Source organism: Dermochelys coriacea, chromosome 2 (genome assembly GCF_009764565.3).
Source record: "Dermochelys coriacea isolate rDerCor1 chromosome 2, rDerCor1.pri.v4, whole genome shotgun sequence".
In the NCBI taxonomy this organism is placed as follows: Eukaryota; Metazoa; Chordata; order Testudines; family Dermochelyidae; genus Dermochelys; species Dermochelys coriacea.
In genome coordinates this window covers 36,877,809-36,902,775 of record NC_050069.1, presented here as the reverse complement: position 1 = coordinate 36,902,775, position 24,967 = coordinate 36,877,809, and the positions used below count along the sequence as shown (strand labels likewise).

The following is a 24,967-nucleotide window of genomic DNA, read 5'->3' as shown; positions in this document are numbered from 1 at the left end:
ACTTCCTGATACTTAGCCACTACGGGGGCCATCAGCTGGGTCACCTGATTAAGATGGTAAAAATCCACTACCAGCCTCCAAGTCCTGCCATCACTTTTAAGGACCGGCTAGAGGTCAGCATTATTGGGGCTTGATTATTTCATTAAACCCCTTGTCTTAAAAGCCCATCCGTTATTTCTTTCGGCCTGGCTTCTGCCTCCTTTGGATACCTACCCTGCTCTAGGCATGGGGGATCGGGGCCTGTAATTAGGATTTCTGCCTCAATTTTATCACATTCTATTTTATTCTTGGCCCAGGCCTCCCAATATTTTTTTGCAATTGCCAGAACTTCTGGGGGGCTATGTTGGCAGCTCCAGTTCTTCAGAAGCTTTAAGGGCTGCTAGCCAGTAGCTTGAAATCTCCACTGGTTCCCAGGATGGGCAGGAGGCATTTTCCATAGGACCCTGTTAGCAAAATCAACTAACACACTTAATTCTCTCACAACATCAATCCCAGGATCCCATCTCCTCCCAAAACCATTAAGTGAAATTGCCCTTTTATTTCTCCTCCTCTCCACCCAATACAGGATGTCCCTGCAAAAGGGGACAACACTCTGTACCTCATTAATACCTGGTAAGGTTTTAACTCCAGTTGGAGATTCAAACAGGGTTTCATTCTGGGTACTCATCAAGGAATAAGTGGCACCTGTATCTAACAACAAATTCTGAATGCCCCTCAACATAAACTGTGAACCTCCCCCACCCATCAGTGTCCAAATCGGGAGATCTAGAGGGTGCCCAGCCTTCCTAAGGGCAGCAGCAGGAGGCACACTTGGGGTCTTCCCTTCGTGCTCAGCCAGTGTTAACAAAAGTTCCAGGGTGGACAATTCATCTATCTTTTCCTTTGGCTTGTACCTGAGGAGCTGTCTCCAAATTTCCACCTGCCAGAGATGAGGAGCTCTACTCAACTTTTGTAGGGCCTTTCTCTTTCCTCTCTCCCCTTTAGCCCTTGCCTTCCTTTAGAGTATTATCTGAGAGGGCTATTGCTTTAAACGGGGTTGCTTCATGTGCAACCATAAATCCTCTTATGACCATAAAACAAATGGCTTTGGGCCTGATCCTTCTTTTGTTAATTTACAGATTTTCTCAAAATTGTTTTCAATAATTAGAATCATTAGCAAAGCAAACATGTCTGTTTCTTGGCAACCATATCTTCAGGGACAGTAAAATACTTTCAGTAAAGTAAAACCAGCTGTGGATTTAACCCTTAACTTTCAAAACAAATACACACAAAAGAAAAAAAACACCATGGTTGGTGCGGGATGGAGGAGAAGCAAGAGTGAGTGCGGGGAAGAGAGAAGAAGCAGCAAAAGAGGGGAAGAGTGTGTGTGGAAGAACAACTTAGGAAGAAAGGAAAACTTAAGACAAGAAAAACTACAGACAGAAGCAACTAATCTAAAAGTGGGACTCTATAGGCCAAAGCATCTGGGAACCCCTACCTCTGGCCACTATCCTAGGTCTGAGAGGAGAGTGGCAATTGCTGTCACATCCACCAAAGTGAGATCGAGAGTGCCAGCTATCCTTGCCAGCCATGCCAGTGCTGTTCTCCGGTTTAGTGGGCCAGCCAATCTCTCTGTGGCTTTAACCTGGTCAGGGGAAAAGGACCAAATCTCTACCCATTCTTCTCCTTCTTGGTTACCCCTTGGAGACCAATCTTCCTCACCATGAGAGCTATGGGTGTTGATATCTTCAGGTCTTCCAGTGACCACACGAGGACAGAGAAGGGCCCAAGGGAAAAGGACCATCCCTCTCAATATAATAATGATACAAATCAGGGTCCTCCTCTGACCCATCCCTCCTTCCCAAACTACTATTCCCTCAAAGCACAGCCATTATTACCTTCTGATCTCCCAACATGGCTCTAAGAGTACAACTTTGTCTCTTGCATTACCTGTAATCTTCCGGGGTCTTATCCTGAGAATCCTTCAGTAACGCTCTAACAATTCCTTTACTCTCCATTGTCTGCTGTTTCAATCCACAGACTTCCTGTTCCATGTTCTCACTTACTCTCTCACTGTCTCTGTTACGCACTTGCTTTTGCGTTGCCACTATCTCAGTCCAGAGGGTGACTGACTTAGCCTTCAGGCTGTATATCTCTTTCTCTTTCTCAATTTAATCTTTCTCTAATTCCTCCATTCTTGCCTTTAACTGATTTTTCTCTTTAACTACTACCATTGCTACCATCTGCTTACAGAGCAGCAGGAACGTTCTGGGACTGGTAAAGCTTCCAGAGACCCTTACCATGCTCCTGTACAAAATCAGTCAAGCTGCTTCCCAAAATCATTTCCAACTGTTCTTTCTTTCTAGCTGTTCCCTTTCCTTTGACATAATCCCTTGACCAGGCCAGCCTGGGGCCCTGAGTCCCAGTAACGAAAAATTGACTCACGGACCACACATGGGGAAATTTCAGGTTCATACCCTGCCCTACGTCCTCCATTCTTGCAGTGCATAGCAATTTGTATTTGTATTGGTATTTGGTACTATTTGTACCAATCGTTCCCTTCCTCTCCACCACTCCTGGCAACTGGCTTGCCAAATTTGTAACCCAGGTTTTCAGAACCCAAAGTAGTGGTAATTTGACTGTTTCTCTCCAGGCAGCATCAGAAATAAATCAGTGGGGGCACAGCTCATCTGTCTGATAAATAATTGGCATATGCACAGTGTTTTCACCTGATTTTTTATAACTAATCTCAAACAAGGCACATAACCTATAGTGACGCCTAGTGGTCATCATAGTAACACCTAGTGTGTCACCAATTTTTCTAATTTCAGCAAAACTACTAATTATCTCTTATCAAAACATTTCTAATCATAACAACGTGTTAGGACACTTAAAATCAAGGTCGCTATTCACTCTCTCTCTTCCATACTTATAATCTGTTAACTCTGTCCCATCCTCCCATTCTGAAAGCAAAGCTGCAGACATGTAGCTGCGTGGCCTTGCTACTCAGGACCTAAGATTTTCCTAGCTATGTGATGTTTGGTTTTCAGCTGGCAGTGGCTGCACATACAAATTTGATGACTGCAGTACTGTCCCATCTGGGCTACATGCAGGAATGTCAAGTTCTGTTGTACCATTTCACTCACAAAGCTGTTAGTGGGGCATCTGATGCACAGAATGAGGTACACCACATATTATGATAGGCATGTGTAGGATCCATGGATCTTGAAAGGTATGTTGTGGGGGAGGTGTTGATCATTGTGAGGTGGAGATATGTCTACGGGTTTTTTTATCTTCTGTTTTGGAAGGGTCTGGTGCTGTTTTGAGTTGGTGTGTCCTGGTCTGTGGGGAGCTTGCTTCTTCTGATGAGGTTGGTGAGGTTAGGATGTTGTCTGAAGGATAGAAGAAGGGATTTGGCAAAGATTTCATTCAGGATGGGTCCTCATCAAGTCTGACACTGATTGTATCACCCATTACAACAACTTTGTGACACACCCTGCTGCATACAACCTCCCATTGTCTGTGACTGCAGAGGTGTTAATTGCCCAATTCATTTAAAGTATTTTCCAATAACATCTGTGAACCCTTATGCTTAACAATCTGTCCCACCTTCTATTTAGCTTAAACATTCTAGTTTCCTTCTCCAGACTGGAAGGAGAGCTGTGTGAAGCTCAAAATCTTGTCCGTTCCACCAACAGAAGTTAGTCCAGTAAAAGATATTACCTCACTCTCCTTGCATCTTTCATGTCCTCGGGCTAATACAGCTAAAACAACATTGTAAACAAACATGTTCTGTTTAAAGATAATTATGGATATTCTACAAATTGGGTGTAGGAATACATTTGTGAGGTAGAGATTTTATTCATTCTTTAAATGACTTAGGGATAGAATGAATGACTTAATATGTCTTTTCTGGGGCGTATTTCTATGATTCTATTAAACTAATAATGGTGTAATCATATTGCTAAAAATTGTAAACTTCCTGGAAATGAAAAATAATATTGAGATTTTTTTCTGAGAAAGTATGTTCACTATGTTTTCCATTAACACTTTATCATAGCATCCTGTGACCTGGCAGCCATCCAAAGATGGAGACCGTCTAATTGGACGGATTTTGTTAAATAAACGACTAAAAGATGGAAGCGTGCCTAGAGACTCGGGAGCAGTGCTTGGACTGAAGGTTAGTAATGGAAAATTTTGAAAATATGTATTACTTTGTTAGCTAAATGTTAAGTAATCACATTTAAAGTTAAGTAAGCTAGGTTAATATGCAAGAAAAAACATTATTTTAAATGTTGCCATTACACTCAGAAATACAGTATAATGACATTTTATCTTCAATTACCAAAATGATTATTTTTCAAGGTCTTAGATGTGCTTAATAAAATGTATACTAGAAAGGTGTTGGAACTTTGTTTATCTTAATGCTATGTTGTTTTGAATTGCATTTATGGACTTTTATGTTTTAAATAAACTGAGTTGTGATTTAAGTTGTATTTATGTATTCTTTATGATAAGCAATACTTTTTCAGCTTTATTATGGTTTCATGTCTAGTACACATCTGTCAGCTTATAACTTACATATCTATATCTCATGTTTTAAAGCATTTCATGTATATCTTGTGGACTTTGAGATAATGGGTTGTAATTCTAACAGAATACTAGCACAAGAAAAAGAATGAATAAAATTTTGTAAAAAAGAATGCAAAGAAACCTGTAAATGTGGTTTGAACTTTTTTATTTATGGCAAATTGTCAACAAGTTTGATTAATCTAATATTCTTCATTTAACATAGTACTGGCTTCAGTTCAAGTACACAGATTAGTCTGTAGTTTGGGATACTGTAAATAGGGATTATGTCAGCACAGTTCATTATGAGCAATATTAATCTGCTTTAGAATTTTTTGGAATTTTTATTTAATTGAAAAATGTTTACATTGTGAGAGGACAAGGTCAGTGAAAATGCAAGCTTGAATCATTGGTTTGGTATGTATTGCACTGTTTAAGGATCAGAAAACTTAAGACAAGGGGATAATAGTATCACTCTGTCAATAATTATTAAATACTTTGCTTTCTGTTATACTGATGTACTATTTGTTTTAAACAGTTCTGCATGTCATGGATTTTAATTTTATCAGGTTGTTTCTTTAAGCTGTAAAACTAACCTTAAAACAGATTTGATTTTTTTTTTAAACAGATTATTATTTTATTGCTGCATAAAGAATGCTAAAAAATCTAAGGTATAGAATTAGAAGATTATACTGTGCATTCTTTCCTGATTCTCAGAGATACATAGTAAAGTCAATGTGCCTCATCTCCAGATAGAGAGAAATCCTTAATACAACAAGTATTTTTAATAAACTTAATGAACCAAATTAAATTTGGTTGAGTAATTAATTAATTCATCCCTTTGAATAAACTCTTTTGCTTAGTAATATCATTTTGCAAATTTCTTGAACCTTAAAGGTAGAGGTTTATATTAAAGATAAATAATACAAGCAGAACATAGAGTTATAAGCACAAATTCTATTGTTATGCAATTAAAAAGATTAAAATTAAAACATCACTTTAAAATCATAGAATCGTAGAATATCAGGGTTGGAAGGGACCTCAGGAGGTCATCTAGTCCAACCCCCTGCTCAAAGCAGGACCAATCCCCAACTAGCTCATCCCAGCCAGGGCTTTGTCAAGCCTGACTTTAAAAACTTCTAAGGAAGGAGATTCCATCACCTCCCTAGGTAACACATTCCAGTGCTTCACTACCCTCTTAGTGAAAAAGTTTTTCCTAATATCCAACCTAAACCTCCCCCACTGCAAATTGAGACCATTACTCCTTGTTCTGTCATCTGCTATCACTGAGAGCAGTCTAGATCCATCCTCTTTGGAACCCCCTTTCAGGTAGTTGAAAGCAGCTATCAAATCCCCCCTCATTCTTCTCTTCCGCAGACTAAACAATCCCAGTTCCCTCAGCCTCTCCTCATAAGTCATGTGCTCCAGTCCCCTAATCATTTTTGTTGCCCTCCACTGGACGTTTTCCAATTTTTCCTCATCCTTCTTGTAGTGTGGGGCCCAAAACTGGACACAGTACTCCAGATGAGGCCTCACCAATGTCAAATAGAGGGGAACGATCACATCCCTCAATCTGCTGGCAATGTCCCTAGTTATACATCCCAAAATGTATTGGCCTTCTTGGCAACAACGGCAGCTTCTCATCTACTGTAACCCCTAGTTCCTTTTCTGCAGAACTGCTGCCTAGCCATTCGGTCCCTAGTCTGTAGCGGTGCATGGGATTCTTCCGTCCTAAGTGCAGGATTCTGCACTTGTCCTTGTTGAACCTCATCAGATTTCTTTTGGCCCAATCCTCTAATTTGTCTAGGTCCCTCTGTATCCTATCCCTACCCTCCAGTGTATCTACCTCTCCTCCCAGTTTAGTGTCATCTGCAAACTTGCTGAGGGTGCAATCCACACCATCCTCCAGATCATTTAAGAAGATATTGAACAAAACCGGCTCGAGGACTGACCCTCGGGGCACTCCTCTTGATACCGGCTGCCAACAAGACATGGAGCCATTGATCACTACCCATTGAGCCCGACAATCTAGCCAGCTTTCTATCCACCTTATCGTCCATTCATCCAGCCCATACTTCTTTAACTTGCTGGCAAGAATACTGTGGGAGATCGTGTCAAAAGCTAAAGTCAAGGAACAACACGTCCACTGCTTTCCCCTCATCTACAGAGCCAGTTATCTCATCATAGAAGGCAATTAGATTAGTCAGGCATGACTTGCCCTTGGTGAATCCATGCTGACTGTTCTGATCACTTTCCTCTCCTCTAAGTGCTTCAGAATTGATTCCTTGAGGACCTGCTCCATGATTTTTCCAGGGACTGAGGTGAGGATGACTGGCCTGTAGTTCCCCGGATCCTCCTCCTTCCCTTTTTTAAAGATGGGCGCTACATTAGCCTTTTTCCAGTCATCTGGGACTTCCCCCGATCGCCATGAGTTTTCAAAGATAATGGCCAATGGCTCTGCAATCACATCCGCCAACTCCTTTAGCACTCTCAGATGCAGCGCATCCGGCCCCATGGACGTGTACTCGTCCAGCTTTTCTAAACAGTCCCGAACCACTTCTTTCTCCACAGAGGGCTGGTCACCTCCTCCCCATGCTGTGCTGCCCAGTGCAGTAGCCTGGGAGCTGACCTTGTTTGTGAAGACAGAGGCAAAAAAAGCCTTGAGTACATTAGCTTTTTCTACATCCTCTGTCACTAGGTTGCCTCCCTCATTCAGTAAGGGGCCCACACTTTCCTTGACTTTCTTCTTGTTGCTAACATACCTGAAGAAACCCTTCTTGTTACTCTTAACATCTCTTGCTAGCTCCAACTCCAGGTGTGATTTGGCCTTCCTCATTTCACTCCTGCATGCCCAAGCAATATTTTTATACTCTTCCCTGGTCATTTGTCTAATCTTCCACTTCTTGTAAGCTTCTTTTTTGTGTTCAAGATCAGCAAGGATTTCACTGTTAAGCCAAGCTGGTTGCCTGCCATATTTACTATTCTTTCTACATATCGGGATGGTTTGTCCCTGTAACCTCAATAAAGATTCTTTAAAATACAGCCGGGTCTCCTGGACTCCTTTCCCCCTCATGTTATTCTCCCAGGGGATCCTACCCATCCGTTCCCTGAGGGAGTCAAAGTTTGCTTTTCTGAAGTCCAGGGTCTGTATTCTGCTGCTCTCCTTTCTTCCCTGTGTCAGGATCCTGAACTCGACCATCTCATGGTCACTGCCTCCCAGGTTCCCATCCACTTTTGCTTGAACAAACATTTTTCTTCCTCAAGAAAATGCTCCACCTTAGAGCCAAAGAAAATCAAACAAAGAAAAAAAAAGTCAACATTACAGAATATTATATTTTTCACGAAATGAGGCACTAAAAGATTGGTGGGTGTTTTTTTTGTAAAACCATGAGAGGTAAAAAGAGTAATTTATTGATTAAATATATTTTTACTGAGTATGGGGGAGAAAGAAGCAGCAGAAAAAGGGGGAAAGAGGGTATCTGTGTGAAAAACGACTTTGGAAGAAGGGAAAGTTTCATTTAAATATTTGGAGACTTATTTAATTTTAGTGATAGTCAACATTTATGATATTTCCCCTGGAAGAGAAATATAATGTAAAATAGACCTTACAAAAATGCTTCTTTTTGTAACTAAATGATTTCAAATAAATATTACATCTTCGGTTAATAGCAATGAATTTTGTGCCTTCCAGCTACAAATTAAGAAGTATAGTCTCTCTGAATACCTGCAACCAAAACCCTGTAATACCAATCTGAGCTGTATGCATGCAGTTAGAACAGCATACACTAGGATTTCCATATTTTTTTTATTGATGTAAACCATCTAGCCATTGGTACATTAAATGTTGGGGGGGGGTTAACAGTTTCCAGTGCTGTGAGACTATAAGCTTATTCTGTTTACATGAACCATACAGTTTATAAACTTTAAAATTCTATATTTTCATTGCATTATCTTTAAACCACTTAAATATCCAGAGTAGATGTCAACTGAGCCAGTCAGCCAATATTCTGAGGGGTCTGGTTTTTCTTATGTATACCAGTATCTACCTCACCTAGGCTGCATTTTAAAAAAAATAAATCAACTAATTATTTTGTTTATATTGCCATAAAGTCTGAATCGTTACAAATAATTCTATTTATGTGAAAGCTTTTCTCTTCCAAACAGGTCGTAGGAGGAAAGATGACTGAAACTGGTCGGCTGTGTGCATTTATCACCAAAGTAAAAAAAGGAAGTTTAGCTGATACAGTGGGACATCTTAGACCAGGTATGTGTCTGCTTTAGAAGTTCTTATAAGTTTAGTTTGAAGTAATTATGCATACTAAATGTGATGAGCGACAGTAGTGCAGCTGATAAATTTGAAAGTTCACATCAAGCCCTACATTCAGTCACTAGATTATCTATGTTGCCACTTTTAAAGGCTCTCTCAGCTCTCACATTTTTCCAAAAAAGCAACTAACTTTAAAAAAAACAAAAAACACCACCACAACATGCCATATCTGGTGAATAACTGTGTTAGTTTTACTAGGCAGTAGTTGTCTTAGTTGTAATATTAATATTTTGCTGATATTTATCCAAACAAAGATGATGTATGGGAAGCTTTTAGTTCTCCAGACCTCTCCTATATTAAAGACACTACAAGTACACTCCTATATTTAAGACACTACAGTACAAATTGCACAATTCAGAAAGCTTTTAGTAGAGTAGGGAGGTTGTCACTACCAGTGCAGTTCATAGGATTAGCTTTTTTTCCTAAGAAGATAATTATTACTGCAATTGCAGGTGATGAAGTGTTAGAATGGAATGGAAGGCTATTGCAAGGAGCCACCTTTGAGGAAGTATATAACATCATTTTAGAATCCAAGCCTGAACCACAAGTGGAGCTTGTCGTTTCAAGGCCAATTGGGTGAGTTGTTTTCTATATTTTCTTACTGATTAAAATAAAGTGCTGTTACATTTCACTTTAGACCCAAGACATATTATGCAGATTTTATACAGATTATAAAATGGTAGCCAACATTCTATAATCAAAAAGCTTAAATGTAGGGCCAAACTGTCCCTGTTAGGCATGGGTTCAAATGGGAGGTGGTCGAGAGAGCTCCAGGAGGTGTTTTGGAGCTTCTTGATGCACAGGTTGGACATACCTGCTACATCACCTCTTGAGAGGATCCAGAATATGCTCTCTTCAATGGATGGCAAATCCCTGTCCAGGGCAGTACTGGCACTGCAATTATTGTTGGCTCCTGCTTAGGGGAAGCAACTTGTTCCTTGTCTCTGCTCCACACTTTTGTACCCATACGTGGATCGGTCAAAGTGTGACCCATAATGAATCCGGACCCATTTCCTGATGTGCTGCAATGTAGAGTTTTTGCCAGAATGTGTACAATGATAATATAATGCATAGGAAGTATTCTCTCATGTAATGAAACCAGATTTCTTCTTGCTCAGCTGTGAATAGACAGTCTAATAAATGATTGGTTAGCATCTAGCACATGGGATACCTCAGTGAAGCATTAGTACAACTCAGTACATAATTAACTCTAATGTCTTATCTAAACTGTTCTCCCATCTCCTATTTAGTGTATTGCATTGCCCAATTGCTCTTACCTTTGAGACTTATTTCATAATATCTAGCCTAAACATTTTCTTTCTTAACTTCAGGCCATTTCTCTTTGCTTTATTGTCTTTAGAGACTGTGAATAACTCCTTACCTTCATTTATACAATTCCTTAAAGGTATTTACAGATGGTGGTCATGTCCTCCTTTTCCTAGCTCCCTCATTTTCTCCTTATATGTTTTCTTCTTCCATGCTTATATCATTTTCTTTGCCCTTTTTATTTTCTCTATTATGTTTATATTTTTCCTAGCCTGTGAGTACCAGTAGTATATGAATTATTCCACATGTCTGTGAAGAGGGGCATTATTACCTCCCTAATTTATTTCCTCTCCCTAGGTATATGACTTTGCATAATTTGTATTGAATCTAATGTTGTTTCATATAGCTCTGTGTATCTGATGATATCTCTTTGGTTTTGAATTTATAATTACAAAATTCCTCTAGCTTCAAACTACAGATTAGTGATCTTTGAATGTCATGGTGATGAATAACCAAAGTTCCAAAGAAAAAATGTAATATGGTTTGATATTTCAGTTGAGATATTTCCATGTGGGTTCAGTTTCATATTACAGTATTTGTATGGGTTTAATTTGAGGATATTTTGTGTTAAAGCTTAACTTAATAACGATCAAAAATTTTAATGTCTGTCTTGTCTATAAGGTGGGAGAATGTCTCTTACATATATGTTAGTTTGCAAAAGGCAAGGACTAGATCTTTCTGTTTGTTCAGTAAAAAACCTAGGACACTTTGGGAAGTTGTAAAAATGATCATTAATAATAAGGCATACACTAACATCCACACTTTTTCAGATGGGGAGGATTCACATTTTTTCTCAGTTTCTTTCAGCTAGCATTATAATTCATGGTGGCAGCCTAAAGATACTAAAATACAATCCCCACCCCAAACTTAAGTCATTCATTTCATTCTTTTCTTTTTGTGCTCTCCTATCATTGTGTGTCTTCTTTCTCCTCTCTTCCCAGTGCTCCATCTCCTCTCTGCTGTTGTTCCCCCTCCCCATGATGTCCCCTTATTGACCCTGACACCACATATGCTGTCACCAGAACAATTTTTCTGTAATTGCATTAGGAAGATGATGTAGGTTCTCAAGATACTCTCATTCCCCATGATGACAGGTTTCAGAGTAGCAGCCATGTTAGTCTGTATCCGCAAAAAGAAAAGGAGTACTTGTGGCACCTTAGAGACATTTATCTGCTCAAATAAATTTGTTAGTCTCTAAGGTGCCACAAGTCCTCCTTTTCTTTTTTCTCATTCCCCATGTCAACAACAGTGTGCTGCGTTGGCCGAAGAACTGAGCAAGGGCAGAGCTGAGGTGCCTGTTCTGCATGCTAGACTCCTATTAGCTTTCCCCTGGCAGGGTGTGTTGCTGCAGGCCTGTCAGAGGAGATGGGGTATTTCATCCCCAGTACTCCAGTGACTAATCTGAGTGGGTTTATAGGTGAGGTCCTAATTCAGAATGATTGGTTTCCCTTTTCAGGTACTTACTTGGCCCGCACATGATTAATTCTCTGTCTCATCTACAGGTAGGCCAAGGAGGCTGTTTTGGGATCTAGATCCAGATTAGATTTAGGTACTGTTTGGAATTTGAGACTAAAACTGTATTATAGTTCAGTTTTGGTTATACTTAAATCTGACAAACTTTTCTTACTAGATTCCAGCTAATGTGTTGGAAATATCATTCTGTCAGGTGGTATTGGAAGATTTCCAGTCACAGTGAGATTGTGACTGGACAACATGCATCTTACTGGGTTGAATCCAAGCAGACACAAATCTATAAGGCTAGGTTCTGTTAATGGGAGTCAAATCATAATCAATGTAGAATTAGAAAGGATTCAGAGTTGAGGTTCCAGACCTGACCAAGTCTTTTAAAAGGCCATTAATTCAGTTAAAATCACCAATATCTCACATTGTACCTGCAGGACCTTTCTAACTACACTGACACCAAGGTCTATCTCTCAGTTTGTTTATTAAGATAGACTGTGGGGCTTCTTTTGGCATTCTCATGGCAGTGCATTGTTCAGCCATGTGATAAATTTAAGTTCAGACCTTGCCTTTTGCCAGAGCTGTCCAGACTGGCAGATCCTGGGAATTGGCTTGCGTGAGAAAGACAGCATCTTGTGGAACTCTTAAGTGACCCACTCTGACATTCAAAGTGTATTGACATATTTCAGTGAGAGCTATATTCAGTTCTCCTTCACTGCACAATGAGTTGCCTAATATAGAGGCTTAAGATAATAGGTTAGGGTAAAAAGAAAAGGAGTACTTGTGGCACCTTAGAGACTAACAAATTTATTTAAGCATAAGCTTTCGTGAGCTACAGCTCACTTCATCGGATGCATTTGGTGGAAAATACAGAGGGGAGATTGATATACACACACAGAGAACATGAAAGAATGGGTTTTATCATACACACTGTAAGGAGAGTGATCACTTAAGATAAGCCATCACCAGCAGCAGGGCGGGGGGGGGGGGGGAAGGAGGAAAACCTTTCATGGTGACAAGCAAGGTAGGCTATTTCCAGCAGTTAACAAGAATATCTGAGGAACAGTGGGGGGTGGAGTGGGAGGGGGGAAGAAATAACATGGGGAAATAGGAACCTCTCCAACACATCATCAAGGATCTACAACCTATCCTGAAGGACGACCCATTACTCTCACAGATCTTGGGAGACAGGCCAGTCCTTGCTTACAGACAGCCCCCCAATCTGAAGCAAATACTCACCAGCAACCACACACCACACAACAGAACCACTAACCCAGGAACCTATCCTTGCAACAAAGCCCATTGCCAACTCTGTCCACATATCTAGGACACCATCATAGGGCCTAATCACATCAGCCACACTATTAGAGGCTCGTTCTCCTGCACATCTACCAATGTGATATATGCCATCATGTGCCAGCAATGCCCCTCTGCCATGTACATTGGTCAAACTGGACAGTCTCTATGTAAAAGAATAAATGGACACAAATCAGACGTCAAGAATTATAACATTCAAAAACCAGTTGGAGAACACTTCAATCTCTCCGGTCACTCGATTACAGACCTGAGGATGGCTATCCTTCAACAAAAAAACTTCAAAAACAGACTCCAACGACAGACTGCTGAATTGGAATTAATTTGCAAACTGGATACAATTAACTTAGGCTTGAATAGAGACTGGGAATGGATGAGTCATTACACAAAGTAAAACTACTTCCCCATGTTATTTCTCCCCCCTACCCCACCCCCACTGTTCCTCAGTTATTCTTGTTAACTGCTGGAAATAGCCTACCTTGCTTGTCACCATGAAAGGTTTTCCTCCCCCCCCCCCCGCTGCTGGTGATGGCTTATCTTAAGTGATCACTCTCCTTACATGTGTATGTGTATGATAAAACCCATTGTTGCATGTTCTTTGTGTGTGTAAATCAATCTCCCCTCTGTATTTTCCACCAAATGCATCCGATGAAGTGAGCTGTAGCTCACGAAAGCTTATGCTCAAATAAATTTGTTAGTCTCTAAGGTGCCACAAGTACTCCTTTTCTTTTTGCGAATACAGACTAACACGGCTGCTACTCTGAAACCTGTCATTAGGTTAGGGTACTAAAGGAGAGGAAAATGGTAGATACAGGAAGATCTTCCACAAATTAAATGAATTAATAAGTTCTGCATGTGGCTTGCCCCTCTCACTCTCTCAAAATGAATACTAATGGATGAGCTGCTATTGAGTGATAATTGGCTATTGCTCAAGTACAGAAGCTTTTTTCAGTTTTTTAAAATGTTAATAACTGTACCTGATATTAACGCAGGTGAGAGCTCTAAACCAAGGGTTCTCAAACTGTGGGTTGGGACCTCTCAGGGGGTTGTGAGATTATTGCATGGGGGGGTCACGAGCTGTCAGTCTCCATCCCAAACCCCACTTTGCCTCCAGCATTTATAACTATGTTAAATATATAAAAAAGTTTAATTTATAAGGGGGGGGTCGCACTCCAAGGCTTCCTATGTGAAAGGGGTCAGCAGTACGAAAGTTTGAGAACTACTTTCTAAACCAAGGCCCATCATGTATATTTTATTAAGTATCCTATCAAATGTGCATCCAGTGAAACACACCTTAAATGGCAAATTAAGAGCTGAATAAAAAAGGAAAATTGATTGCCTACTAAAGATAGTGTTCTAATAAATATATAGCTGAATTGTACTAGAGATACTCTAGGGTGGTCTCCTAGAATGGAGGTTGCTACTTAGGTCCCTAGAGTCTGTGGCATCCTGGTACAGTAGAGTAGTAATCATACAGCAGCTTCATTTAAATTAACCAAAGACTGTTTAGCTCAATATGAAACTGAGAGAACAATCAGTACAGTACCATGTTGTTTTTATATGAAATTCAATTTATTTTAAACTGGTCCTTCATTTTCAATTTGCAATATGCCACAAACTTTTGAATTCACAACACATAACGGTATTGTAGAAATTGTCAGATGAAGGTGTTGGAAAGTTGGTAAGGGAGAGTTGGAGCTTTTGGAATCTGAGGAGGCATAGGAGACAGGTTGGGATAAGCACATTGGCCTCATGTTTCTACTGAAATTGTGAGCAACACAGCAGTTAATAATGTTGATAATTTAAATTGGTCACTTTTGGTTTCTAGGGCTGCCAGGTGTCACATATCTTACATGTTACATCAGGCAGCCCTGTAATGCATTCTTGCAGCTTGGCTGGATTCTCATATAGCCAGCTGGGTTTCTGGAATATCCCAACGGCTGCTTTTTCCAGCTGTAGGGGGCTGCTGTTCTGCCTGCTCTGCATGCAGCAAACTATCCTTTTAGCTTCTCCACTCACTGTTCTCCCTGCTGGATCCAAATAGGAAAGGGGAGGTTGGTGGAGACAAATGTTTAAGGGCCCATTAGTGACCCCAGCTAACCTCTTCTCAACCTTCCTAATCCTCAACAGACTCCCAACATCTCAGATATCCCCTAACACTTGCTAACCACATTGCCCTCATTACCCCTTTCCAGACTTACTTACCCCAACAACCTTCAGACCCACCCTCTCACCAACTCCAGAAATACCCAAATAACCACCCACCTAAATTGTGATACCTAGACACTCTCCAACAACACATACCTACCCCAGTCACAGTTGCCAACTATTTTGCAGCTCTGTGTCCTAAGCCCACCACTGGTGGGCAGGGTGGGTGAGGAACATCAGTGATTCTCATCCATAAGGAATGTCACATAAGTAGCTGCGCAGAACTTGGAAGCTATAGATTTTGGGAGACTGAATGGAAGACTCATATATTTCAGATTTTTTGTTTCAGCTATCTGCAGACTCAGGAAGACATTACTTCATCTGTTCACGCTGGTTCATATTTTCAAGGTTTTATTCACAACCCTGTGTGCTAAAAAAGACAGGTTAGAATTTGTACCGCAAATCAGAGCCAAAAGGCAAGGAGCAGATTACACTGTAAATTTTTTGGCTGTGGAATATGTGAAAGCCTGAATATGTTTTTATACAATAGCCTTAAGTACCTTACATACATTTACTTACTAACATGATAGACTGCAACATTTCCTTAGACATGATTTATTGTGCCAGCTGCATCTCTTGTGATGCATTTGGATTATAAGATACTGCAGCACCACTGAACTTAGAAAGATCCCTGCATCATTAAATAAGGGTATATTTCTAATTATCTGTAATACTTCAAGAAGCATTTGGTAAGGCTGTACAATTTTTTTTACTAGATTGGGTGTTTGATAATCATACTATAGACTTGTTTTACTGTGTCAGATACCAGATGTTTCCAGAAAAACTTTTTTTAATGCTGCACTTTCTCTTTTATATACACAAAAGCACATTTAAACACAAATAATTAATTTTAATGTTGTTTTTAGTCTGACTCACAGCTGAAGCTCTTTATTTGACCCTGTTTTGTCCAAATAGCCATATAGTTCTTTTGAAAGTATTTGTTCTTACCAGCATATAATGCAAGTTATACACGCACATCTTGGGGAAAACAGACATCTGTGTTCTGTAGGCATAATGAGGTACTTAATCATTGGAACATCAGTGCTTCAAAATGACATAATTGGTACATGGAGCTGCATCTGACATGACATTTTGCCTCATATAGTAGTAGGTACATGCAACAGTATTAAGTAGTTACGTCTGCTGTGTTAGCCTGCACAATGAAGATCCTGGTTTGGGGATTCAAATCAAATCCTTACCCTTACTTGGGCTTAAATTTATTTGTGATCTGTATGTTTTTTGTCACCTGTGTTCACACCCAGACTGATTGCCAATAGTTATCACATATTAGAAGATAATATATTCAGGCTGTTCCTGTCTATTTGTCCTGTTGTCAAACAAAATTTTGCACTTTTACGGTAATATTTTATCAGTGCCATGACCATTGCTAGTAATGGACACACTGAGACAACCAGTGTTAAGGACCCAACTTGTTTAAGGTGGTTTATATCATAACAACAAACAAACAGTTCTAATTTGTGCTTAACTTTGGAATTATTGTATTTTTTCTTTCATTTTATTTACTCAGCCACTGTATCTGTGACTTTATGGATTCTCAGCTACATTCATTAAACAGTGATTACATAGACCTTTACTTTGATTGATTGATTGATAGATATGTAAAAATGGGCAGAGGTAAATATTCCCTGCGGCTGACAATAGCCAGTAGATATATGGTTTTCTCAAAGCGGTGATTTGAAATGTGTTATAGTTAACAGAAGTTTTAATACTATTGTTAGATAAAGGATCCAACTGTCTTGTTTTTCATACTTACAGGGATATTCCCAGAATACCTGACAGTACACATGCACAACTGGAATCCAGTAAGTTTCATATACTGAGTAGGAAAAACTTAAATCTCCCTTATGTGAACACAAAATGAAAAGATGTTATCTATTTTCAGTGTAACTCTTGTCTCTTTGTCTGTCTACGTATCTGTCCTATCTACCTTTTTTATCTCTTTCTCTCTCTGTTTTAACTATCAAAAGTCAGGAAATTTAAAGTTAAGGTTGACATTCTCTTATAAACTCATGCTGCTCTTTAATAAAAAGAAAAGAAAAACATATTGGTAAATAGTGTGCATAAAGAGTTGAATGTCAATTCTAATGTTTAATTTCCTGTACTTTGTTGTTTTGCATTTCAACTGTAACCTTATTAAACAAAACAATTTTGATGAAATTTTTGACAGGTTTCAGAGTAGCAGCCATGTTAGTCTGTATTTGCAAAAAGAAAAGGAGTACTTGTGGCACCTTAGAGACTAACAAATTTGTTAGTCTCTAAGGTGCCACAAGTACTCCTTTTCTTTTTGATGAAATTTTTTTTACCTTGGGCCTAGGAGATGGATATTTTGAAATAAGCACACTTGTTTTATTTAGACCATTCAGTATAACTGACCAAACCAATATTTTGGGGAAAAAAGAAATTGTGGCTTGGCTTAGACCTTGTGTATCAGATTTCAGCTGGAGTTCTTTTTTATGGCTGTTTTACTGTGCTGTTATAATAAACACCACCAATTAAAGTGGTGGCACAAATTTAATTGTAGTAATGTGAACAAGCTTCTACAATAACTCTTCATTGGTGAGTTAAGCCTTACAATAAAATCCGTTATGTTTTTTTGTAAGATGTGGGATATTAATATCCAATGTTCTGTATTGTATAAGAACTTGATATCTTCCTTTTACTGTACTTGTAACATCACAAACATGTCATCTCCCATTTTGCAGAAGTTGTCGTAACCTCCCCAAACTCTAGCATCTTCATTCTGCTATTTTTAAAAAAATTGCAGCAACATTTAGAGTCTGATTCTACTAGGAGCCAAGCACTTGTGCAATGTGCTGAGGACCCTGAACTCCTGGTGAAGTCAATGGGAATTGAGGATGTTCAGCAGATAAGCAAACGCACAGTCATAAGTAGTGGAATTTTCTATTTATGCTATGTGCTTGACATGAATGTTGACAGCTTAGTTTTTATTACATTTTGCTTTTCTCCTTGCAAGCTATTCAGTCATCCTGAACATATTAAAATAAGGTTCCAGTTTTCACCACTGTATACTCCATGTTTATTGTATGTGTGGCTATAATTGTGTTCTGTAATATGTCAGAAATAATGTTTTTATAGATCTCTGAGACTATAAAGCACAATACAAGCGCTAATTGTTATTATTTTTATACATTATATTTATTTGTAATTTCAGGTTCTAGTTCATTTGAATCTCAAAAAATGGACCGACCATCTATTTCCGTGACTTCTCCCATGAGTCCTGGCATGTTGAGGGATGTTCCACAGTTCTTGTCTGGACAACTTTCAGTATGTAAACATTTATTTAATCCTCTCATATTGCTTTTTATAACATACACAATTTTTATGCAAAATGCCAGCTAGCTGTAAAATAAAGTTCTTGTAAGAACCTAATTCTCTTCTTTAGTGCCATGTTTCTCAGTATAGGCAGGGCATACCTTTTAAAGTGCAGCCTTTTCAGCATCTATTGGGAATTTAAATATATCCATTAAGCTATTAGAGTGATATTCAGAGACGTATAGGGCCAAATTTTCAAATGTGCCTAAATCTTGCCTCCAGCTGTATATGTGCAATTGAGTGCCTACACTTTTTGAGCAATAATTCCTACCCATGCATTTGACAAAATTTTTCACCGCATGCATGGATGTTAATACTTGAAAAATCCACACATAGGTGCTTATGTGTATAAAGTTGCAGATACTCATCTATCCACTCTGTGAAAAATTTGGCCCATGTTTTCAACAATTTAAAGAGTACTGTTCTCTCCACTGATTCCTCATGGTGCTCACTTTCATTCTCCCCATCCTCACTGTGACCAAAGCTCATCCAAAAAATCCACAAATACATCCTCTGAAATGATGATTTTTGGACTAAGCTAAAGGTTTGGAGGCTTTTATGCTCTCAAATGATATTTAGAACTCTAGGGTGAGATTTTCAAAAGTGCTCAGCATTGGCCTAACTCTATACCCATTGAAATCAATGGTGAAGCTATTGGTGATTTCACTGGGAGCAGAGTTAGGCCGCTGTTGAACACATTTGAAAATCTTACCATTATATTTTTTAAAAAATGTTTATAGGTAGATGATCAGTGTGATATAAAAATACATACAGAATCTAGAGAAAGTGTTCATAAAATTCTCAAAACTGATGCAATGGTATGTAGAGATGAGGGGAGTGAATATTTTTTTCCAGTGTAGTCAGTAGTCTTTTCTGCTACTTTTTAGCTGTGGATGAGACATTATTTGTTTTGCTTATCAGCACAGCCATCTGTAACTATTTTTCTTTAATTTCCTTTACTGCTTTGCTGTTGAACTACTTTGCAAGACTGTATTATTTGGAAAAGTGAGATTTAGATATCCTCAATGTAGAGCGACTAGTAGGTGTAGAGACTGCAAAAATATTTGCGCTAGTTTAAAATACAAGAACAAGGAGACACAAACTTGGGTTATCAAAGATACAAACATTAAAGTTTCTTTATTTAAGGATTAATATATAGAATAATTTTTGAAGTACAGCAAAACATAATGAAAACATAAATAAAAAAGGACTTAGCCAATCATATGTAGAAAAGAAAAAATATTACGGGCATAGCTACGGCCTCAAAGCAGGGGACAAGACAAGAGTGACTTCCTGGCTTTTCTAACTCCAGAAACATCCCCCTCTGTATCTAAATACAAAATTTGCAAAGCTTTAAGGTGAGATTTTTGAGATGAGGGAGTAATATTGTTTATTCTCCAGACTGTTGTGATGTCAGACTTTGAGATAATGAAAACCCAGGATGCTTATGAGATAATATTAGGGGATCTGGAGGAATGGTCTGATTTAGTCACTGCAATTGCAGAAATCACCAAAAGAAAAATAAATGTCAAAAACATATATTACTGAGGGTTGATGTTTGCCTATTTTTAATTAATTTTATTTTCAATGTCTACATTTAAATGTCTTTTAAATATTTTCTTTTTAAAATGTCTTCCCCTCAAATAAAACCAAATGGCATTAGGAGGAATTCAGAGAAATCTTTGCCCTCTTGCGACTGACTTATGTACTATCATGCATCAAGGAAAAATGAGTTTTCTTTCACAAATATTTTTCACAGAACCTTTTCTGCAACTACTTAATTCTTCCTACTTTGTGGTAGACAAACCCTCTGAGTCACACAGAGTCTTCTTTCCTGTCTTTTGTTTTCATCCATAAGTTTAGTTTACTTTTTCTTTGTCTACTGATGAACTGTTTCCCTGCTTTAATCAATAAAGCAGCTGATTTTCAGAGTACTGAGCATCCACAACTCCAGTTGACTGAAATGAAAGCTGCAAGTGTTCAGTATCTCTACAAATCAAGCTCTAGCTCTCTTAAGCTGGGTACCTAAAATTAGTGGACACTTCTGAAAGGCAGATATCTTTTGCTACCAGCAGAAAGAAAGTTAAGGTAGGGAGATGATTAGTATGAAATTTATTATTTCTTCAAATCTCCCTTGATCACTCCCTACCTGAAAATACTTACAACCCTCAGTTTACTTTCCTTCAAAAAGATGTAAGTAGAGTATGTCTATCCATAAAGTATTCTGGGGTTGTATTAGGCAGCCACAACTCCAATCATCATGGATTGGCAGAGCCTATTTGTTGCTACCTGTGCAGCCCACTTTTTGCTGCAGCTGCCACAGGGACCCTATATTTCAGTGATGGGATGTAGTGGGTTGTGCTTAGTCCCTGCTTCCTGGAACATAGGGATGTATGCTGTCACCCTAGAAGATTCAGTGCATGGGAAGAGGTGTGGCACTTACCAGGCAGCTGTCCTAGTCTGAAATAGAGCTGGTCAAAATTTTTCTACTAAAAAATGTTCCCAGAAAAAAAAATTGGGTTTCATTAGAAACAAAATATTTTATGGGAAATTTTCATTTTTGAGAGTAAAAAAACTTTATGGAAATATGCTTAATTTTATTTCAAATTGAAATTGTAATTTAGTTTTGGTTTTTTGAAAACTAAAATTATTGAAATGTCAAAATTTTTGTTTTTTCCCTTTCAGCCTCCTTTGTCCCTTTTCCAATGAAAGCAGTGATATCAATTGGATTCCCCTTTATACACACTTTTTCTTTTCTTTTCTTTTTCTTTTTTCATCTTTCCCACCGTAGTTTTCCAAAAGTTACTTAATTTTGGAAATGTGACAGAGTGGCAAAAAGAGAAATGAAACACTCTAACTTGACTTGTCAGAATTTGAGGAAATTTCGATCAGTTACAGAGTTGGCATCTTTCTTTTTCTCTGTTGTACTCAGTGTTGTTGTAGCTGTGTTGGTCGCAAGATACTAGAGAAACAAGGTGCGTGAAGTAATATCTTTTATTGGACTGACTTCTCTCACCAGCATAAGTTGATCCAATAAAAGATATTACCTCACTCGCCTCATCTTTCTTTCTTTCTTTCTTTCTTTCTTTCTTTCTGTAATTTTTCCAAAGTTGGAGCAAGTGGCAACAAAAATCGAAATTTTGAAAATTCTGATAAAATATTTGCTATTTTTTGGCAAAAAATGAAAAACTGTTCCATTTTTAATTCTGAGAAATGGAAGCAACTTCAGCATCTTTTGTGAAATTATTTTTTTCCATCAGCTGTGCTCTGAAGATGTTGAGGTTGGTGAGCAGCCATCTGACTCCTCTCAGGAGAGACTGAGATGTTGGAGAGGGAGGGAAAGACCAAAATCACTAGGAATAAGTTTGGCATGGTGTCTGGTTGGGAAGGAAAATACTGAAGAATCCAGGGTCTATATGGGAAGGAGGATATATGAAGATGCTGTTGGAGGTGTGAGCATTGTGAGAGGAGTGTGTGTGTGGATAAGTGCAAGGGATAGTGCTGGTCTGGGTAGGAGAGAAGGTCAAAGGAAAAGTGGTGATGGATTCCTTTCTGTTCTCGGAGAATTCTTGGAGGATATAGAAGGCTGCCTGGCCTCCCATACCAGTAGACACTATCAGATATTGTCAGGGTAGTTAGTGTGTTGTAGGATGTGCTGTAACAGAGGGCTGCTGGGATTGATGGAGGCTTCTGTAATTCTGTAAGAGGTGTGCATGGTTTGGATACATATCTGCATTTGTGTGTGCTTATCCAAACTCCACTACCCACTTTTAAAAGTTTTTATTGGTAGTATTTTGGGACTACAGTATATATTTTTGCTATCTTCAGGCTGGTTTATTGCTTGCTCTTTCAGCAAAAAATGTTCATAACTGCACACATTAAACCAGCCCCAACAAAGCAAAAGTACTGATATGAGGTTGATTTCCTGCATGCTACTGTATGTATTTTGGCAGTGCTATGGACAGGATTTCATTTTCCTTTGGCTATGCCTGATGCTGGCTTCCTGCATGCTTCTATGTGTACAATGTTTTTAAAATGCTGAGGGTGAAATCTTGTGTGCTCTCACCTGTATTTTGGCATCAGCGTGGATGAGATGTTGTGTATATGTTTGGGTAGCTGGGCAAGCCAAGAGTCTGGAGGTTTATTTTGGCCTTAGAAACATAAAACCAAAGAAGGCTGCCTGAGCCCATAACTTGCTATATTCCTTGGCCAAAATGTTCAGACTTAAGTACTGTGACAAAGTTCCTGCTTTACCGTGGTGCGTCTTGCACTTATTGGCGGATTTGCTCACCTTGGAGCTTCAAGGCAGCCCTCAGCTTGGCCGTTTTTCTGAATTCACAGTCCAGGTCGACGACTCCTGTGTCTGACCAGGAGTTGGGAGGATTTGGGGGAAACCCGGGCCCACCCTCTACTCCAGGTTCCAGCCCAGGGCCCTGTGGAATGCAGATGTCTAGAGTACCTCTTGGAACAGCTGTGTGACAGCTATAACTCCCTGGGCTACTTCCCCATGGCCTCCTCCCAACACCTTCTTTATCCTCACCATAGGATCTTTCTCCTGGTCTCTGATAATGCTTGTACACCTCAGTCCTCCAACAGTCCGCGGTTTCACTCTCAGCTGCTAGTACGTCTTGATCCCAGCTCCTCACACACACACCACAAACTGAAGTGAGCTCCTTTTTAAAACTCAGTTGCCCTGATTAGCCTGCCTTACTTGATTCTAGCAGCTTCTTGAACGGCCACAGGTGTTCTAATCAGCCTGTCTTAATTGTCTCCAGAAGGTTCCTGATTGTTCTGGAACCTTCCCTGTTACCTTACCCAGGGGAAAGGGACCTACTTAAGGGCTAATATATCTGCCTTCTATTACTCTCCTCTAGCCATCTAGCCTGACCCTGTCACAGTACCTAAAAGTAAGTACCCAAGATTTTCAAAAAGGCTGTGCATCCACAACTTCCATTAAAGTTAATAAAAGCCCGGACTAGTTGGCACCTTAGAAAAAAGGGCCAATTATTTAGATGTATAAATGTGGAGTTAGGTTCCTAACTTTATGCATTTCAGTTTGCCCCAATACCCCAAACAAAAGTAAGAAAAACTTTAGTGTGTGTTTTTGGAGGGCAGTGTTTACTGAGTTGATTCTCATCTCTCAGGGGCTGTGATATAAGTGTTATTTAGAAACTTTGAGTGTGATGTAGTCACCCTATATTTTGCATTCCCTTTCCTTGTGTATTCTTGATCCTCATTCATTTTCCCTTTGTTGCAGCTAATGTCTCTATACTTATTCTGTAACGGGTAAGACAGGCTGCGTCCTCTGGGGATATACTGTAAATCCAGAATTGACCATTAGGGAGTGAACTTGTTACCAGCCTCACTTTTCCACCAAGAGGCTGAGAGAATCAGCAGGAGATCATCTTGCCTAATAAAAAACTCCTATCTCCATAAATATTTACCAAGTTCAAATGCATATTTCATATAAACTAATTTGTGTAGTTACACAAAAAATGTGTATGTTATCATTTGCTAATTTATTTGAATAATTTATTGTCTATGTTTTGCAGAGGTTTGGCCTCTTTGCAGGAAGTAACATGTGTTGTAGTTATTTTTTTCATTATTATTCACTTTACTTGCTGCTTTTCTCTTTGCATTTCACTTACTTATTTTTCTTTAAATGTGTTTGCTTTCATTTGCTCCAAAAAAGCAGCATTTGGGCCTTGGTGTTGTTTGTTTCATTACTACATTCTTGCTATTTTTTCAGTGCTGCATGAAAAGAATAACTTGGAGACAGTCCTGAGATGGTTAGAATTAAATATTGAAAAAAAATATGCTCTTTACAACTCACAAATGAGTAGATATGTAAAATCACAATTACTCACTATTGCACCAGAGAAGCCCTGCAGAGAAGAGTATAAAGTATATGATTATTTGCCTATACAGTTGATCACCATTATATCTCTATGCATCTCATTATATCTACCATGTATATTCAGCAATTAAAAACATTATAACAAAAGTATATTTCATCACAAGTTAATTTCTGTGGGATACTGGAAAGGGGATTGATAGATGCACTAGTCATAATGATGTGCATAGACTGTATGTTTGTTGAGGGAGATGCGATTTGATTGGTTCAGTGAAAGAAGGGAAAAAAACTGGAACAAGTTGGTATTTATTATTGGTTGGTTTATTTGTGGAGGCGGTATTACTTTAAAAAACAAAACCTGTTTTAACAAAGGCTGTCTCTGTGTTTTAGAATTGTTCTTTAATGGCATATGGTAATGTCTAAGATTGTTTTAGGAGAATCTGTGATGGATTATCATTGTTAACCTAGGGCCCAACCAAACCTGTAATAAGCACCCCAGCTCTCAGTTCCCACTGCAGTGAGTGAGAGTCGAGGGTGTTTAGTTTATTGTAGGAGCGATTCAATCTCTTAGGATT

General features: G+C 38.9%; 1 protein-coding gene across 23 annotated transcripts in view; it reads left to right on the top strand.

The window, feature by feature from the left end:
• RIMS2 (regulating synaptic membrane exocytosis 2) overlaps positions 1–24,967 on the top strand; it is a 786,041-nt gene that overhangs the window by 425,024 nt on the left and 336,050 nt on the right. For all 23 annotated transcript variants that reach the window (XM_043507439.1, XM_043507441.1, XM_043507440.1 and 20 more), the window contains 5 exons: positions 4,040–4,159; positions 8,713–8,812; positions 9,328–9,451; positions 16,961–17,007; positions 18,378–18,490. In XM_043507439.1, the coding sequence (XP_043363374.1) occupies positions 4,040–4,159; positions 8,713–8,812; positions 9,328–9,451; positions 16,961–17,007; positions 18,378–18,490 (504 nt within the window). The remainder of the gene's footprint in view (positions 1–4,039; positions 4,160–8,712; positions 8,813–9,327; positions 9,452–16,960; positions 17,008–18,377; positions 18,491–24,967) is intronic.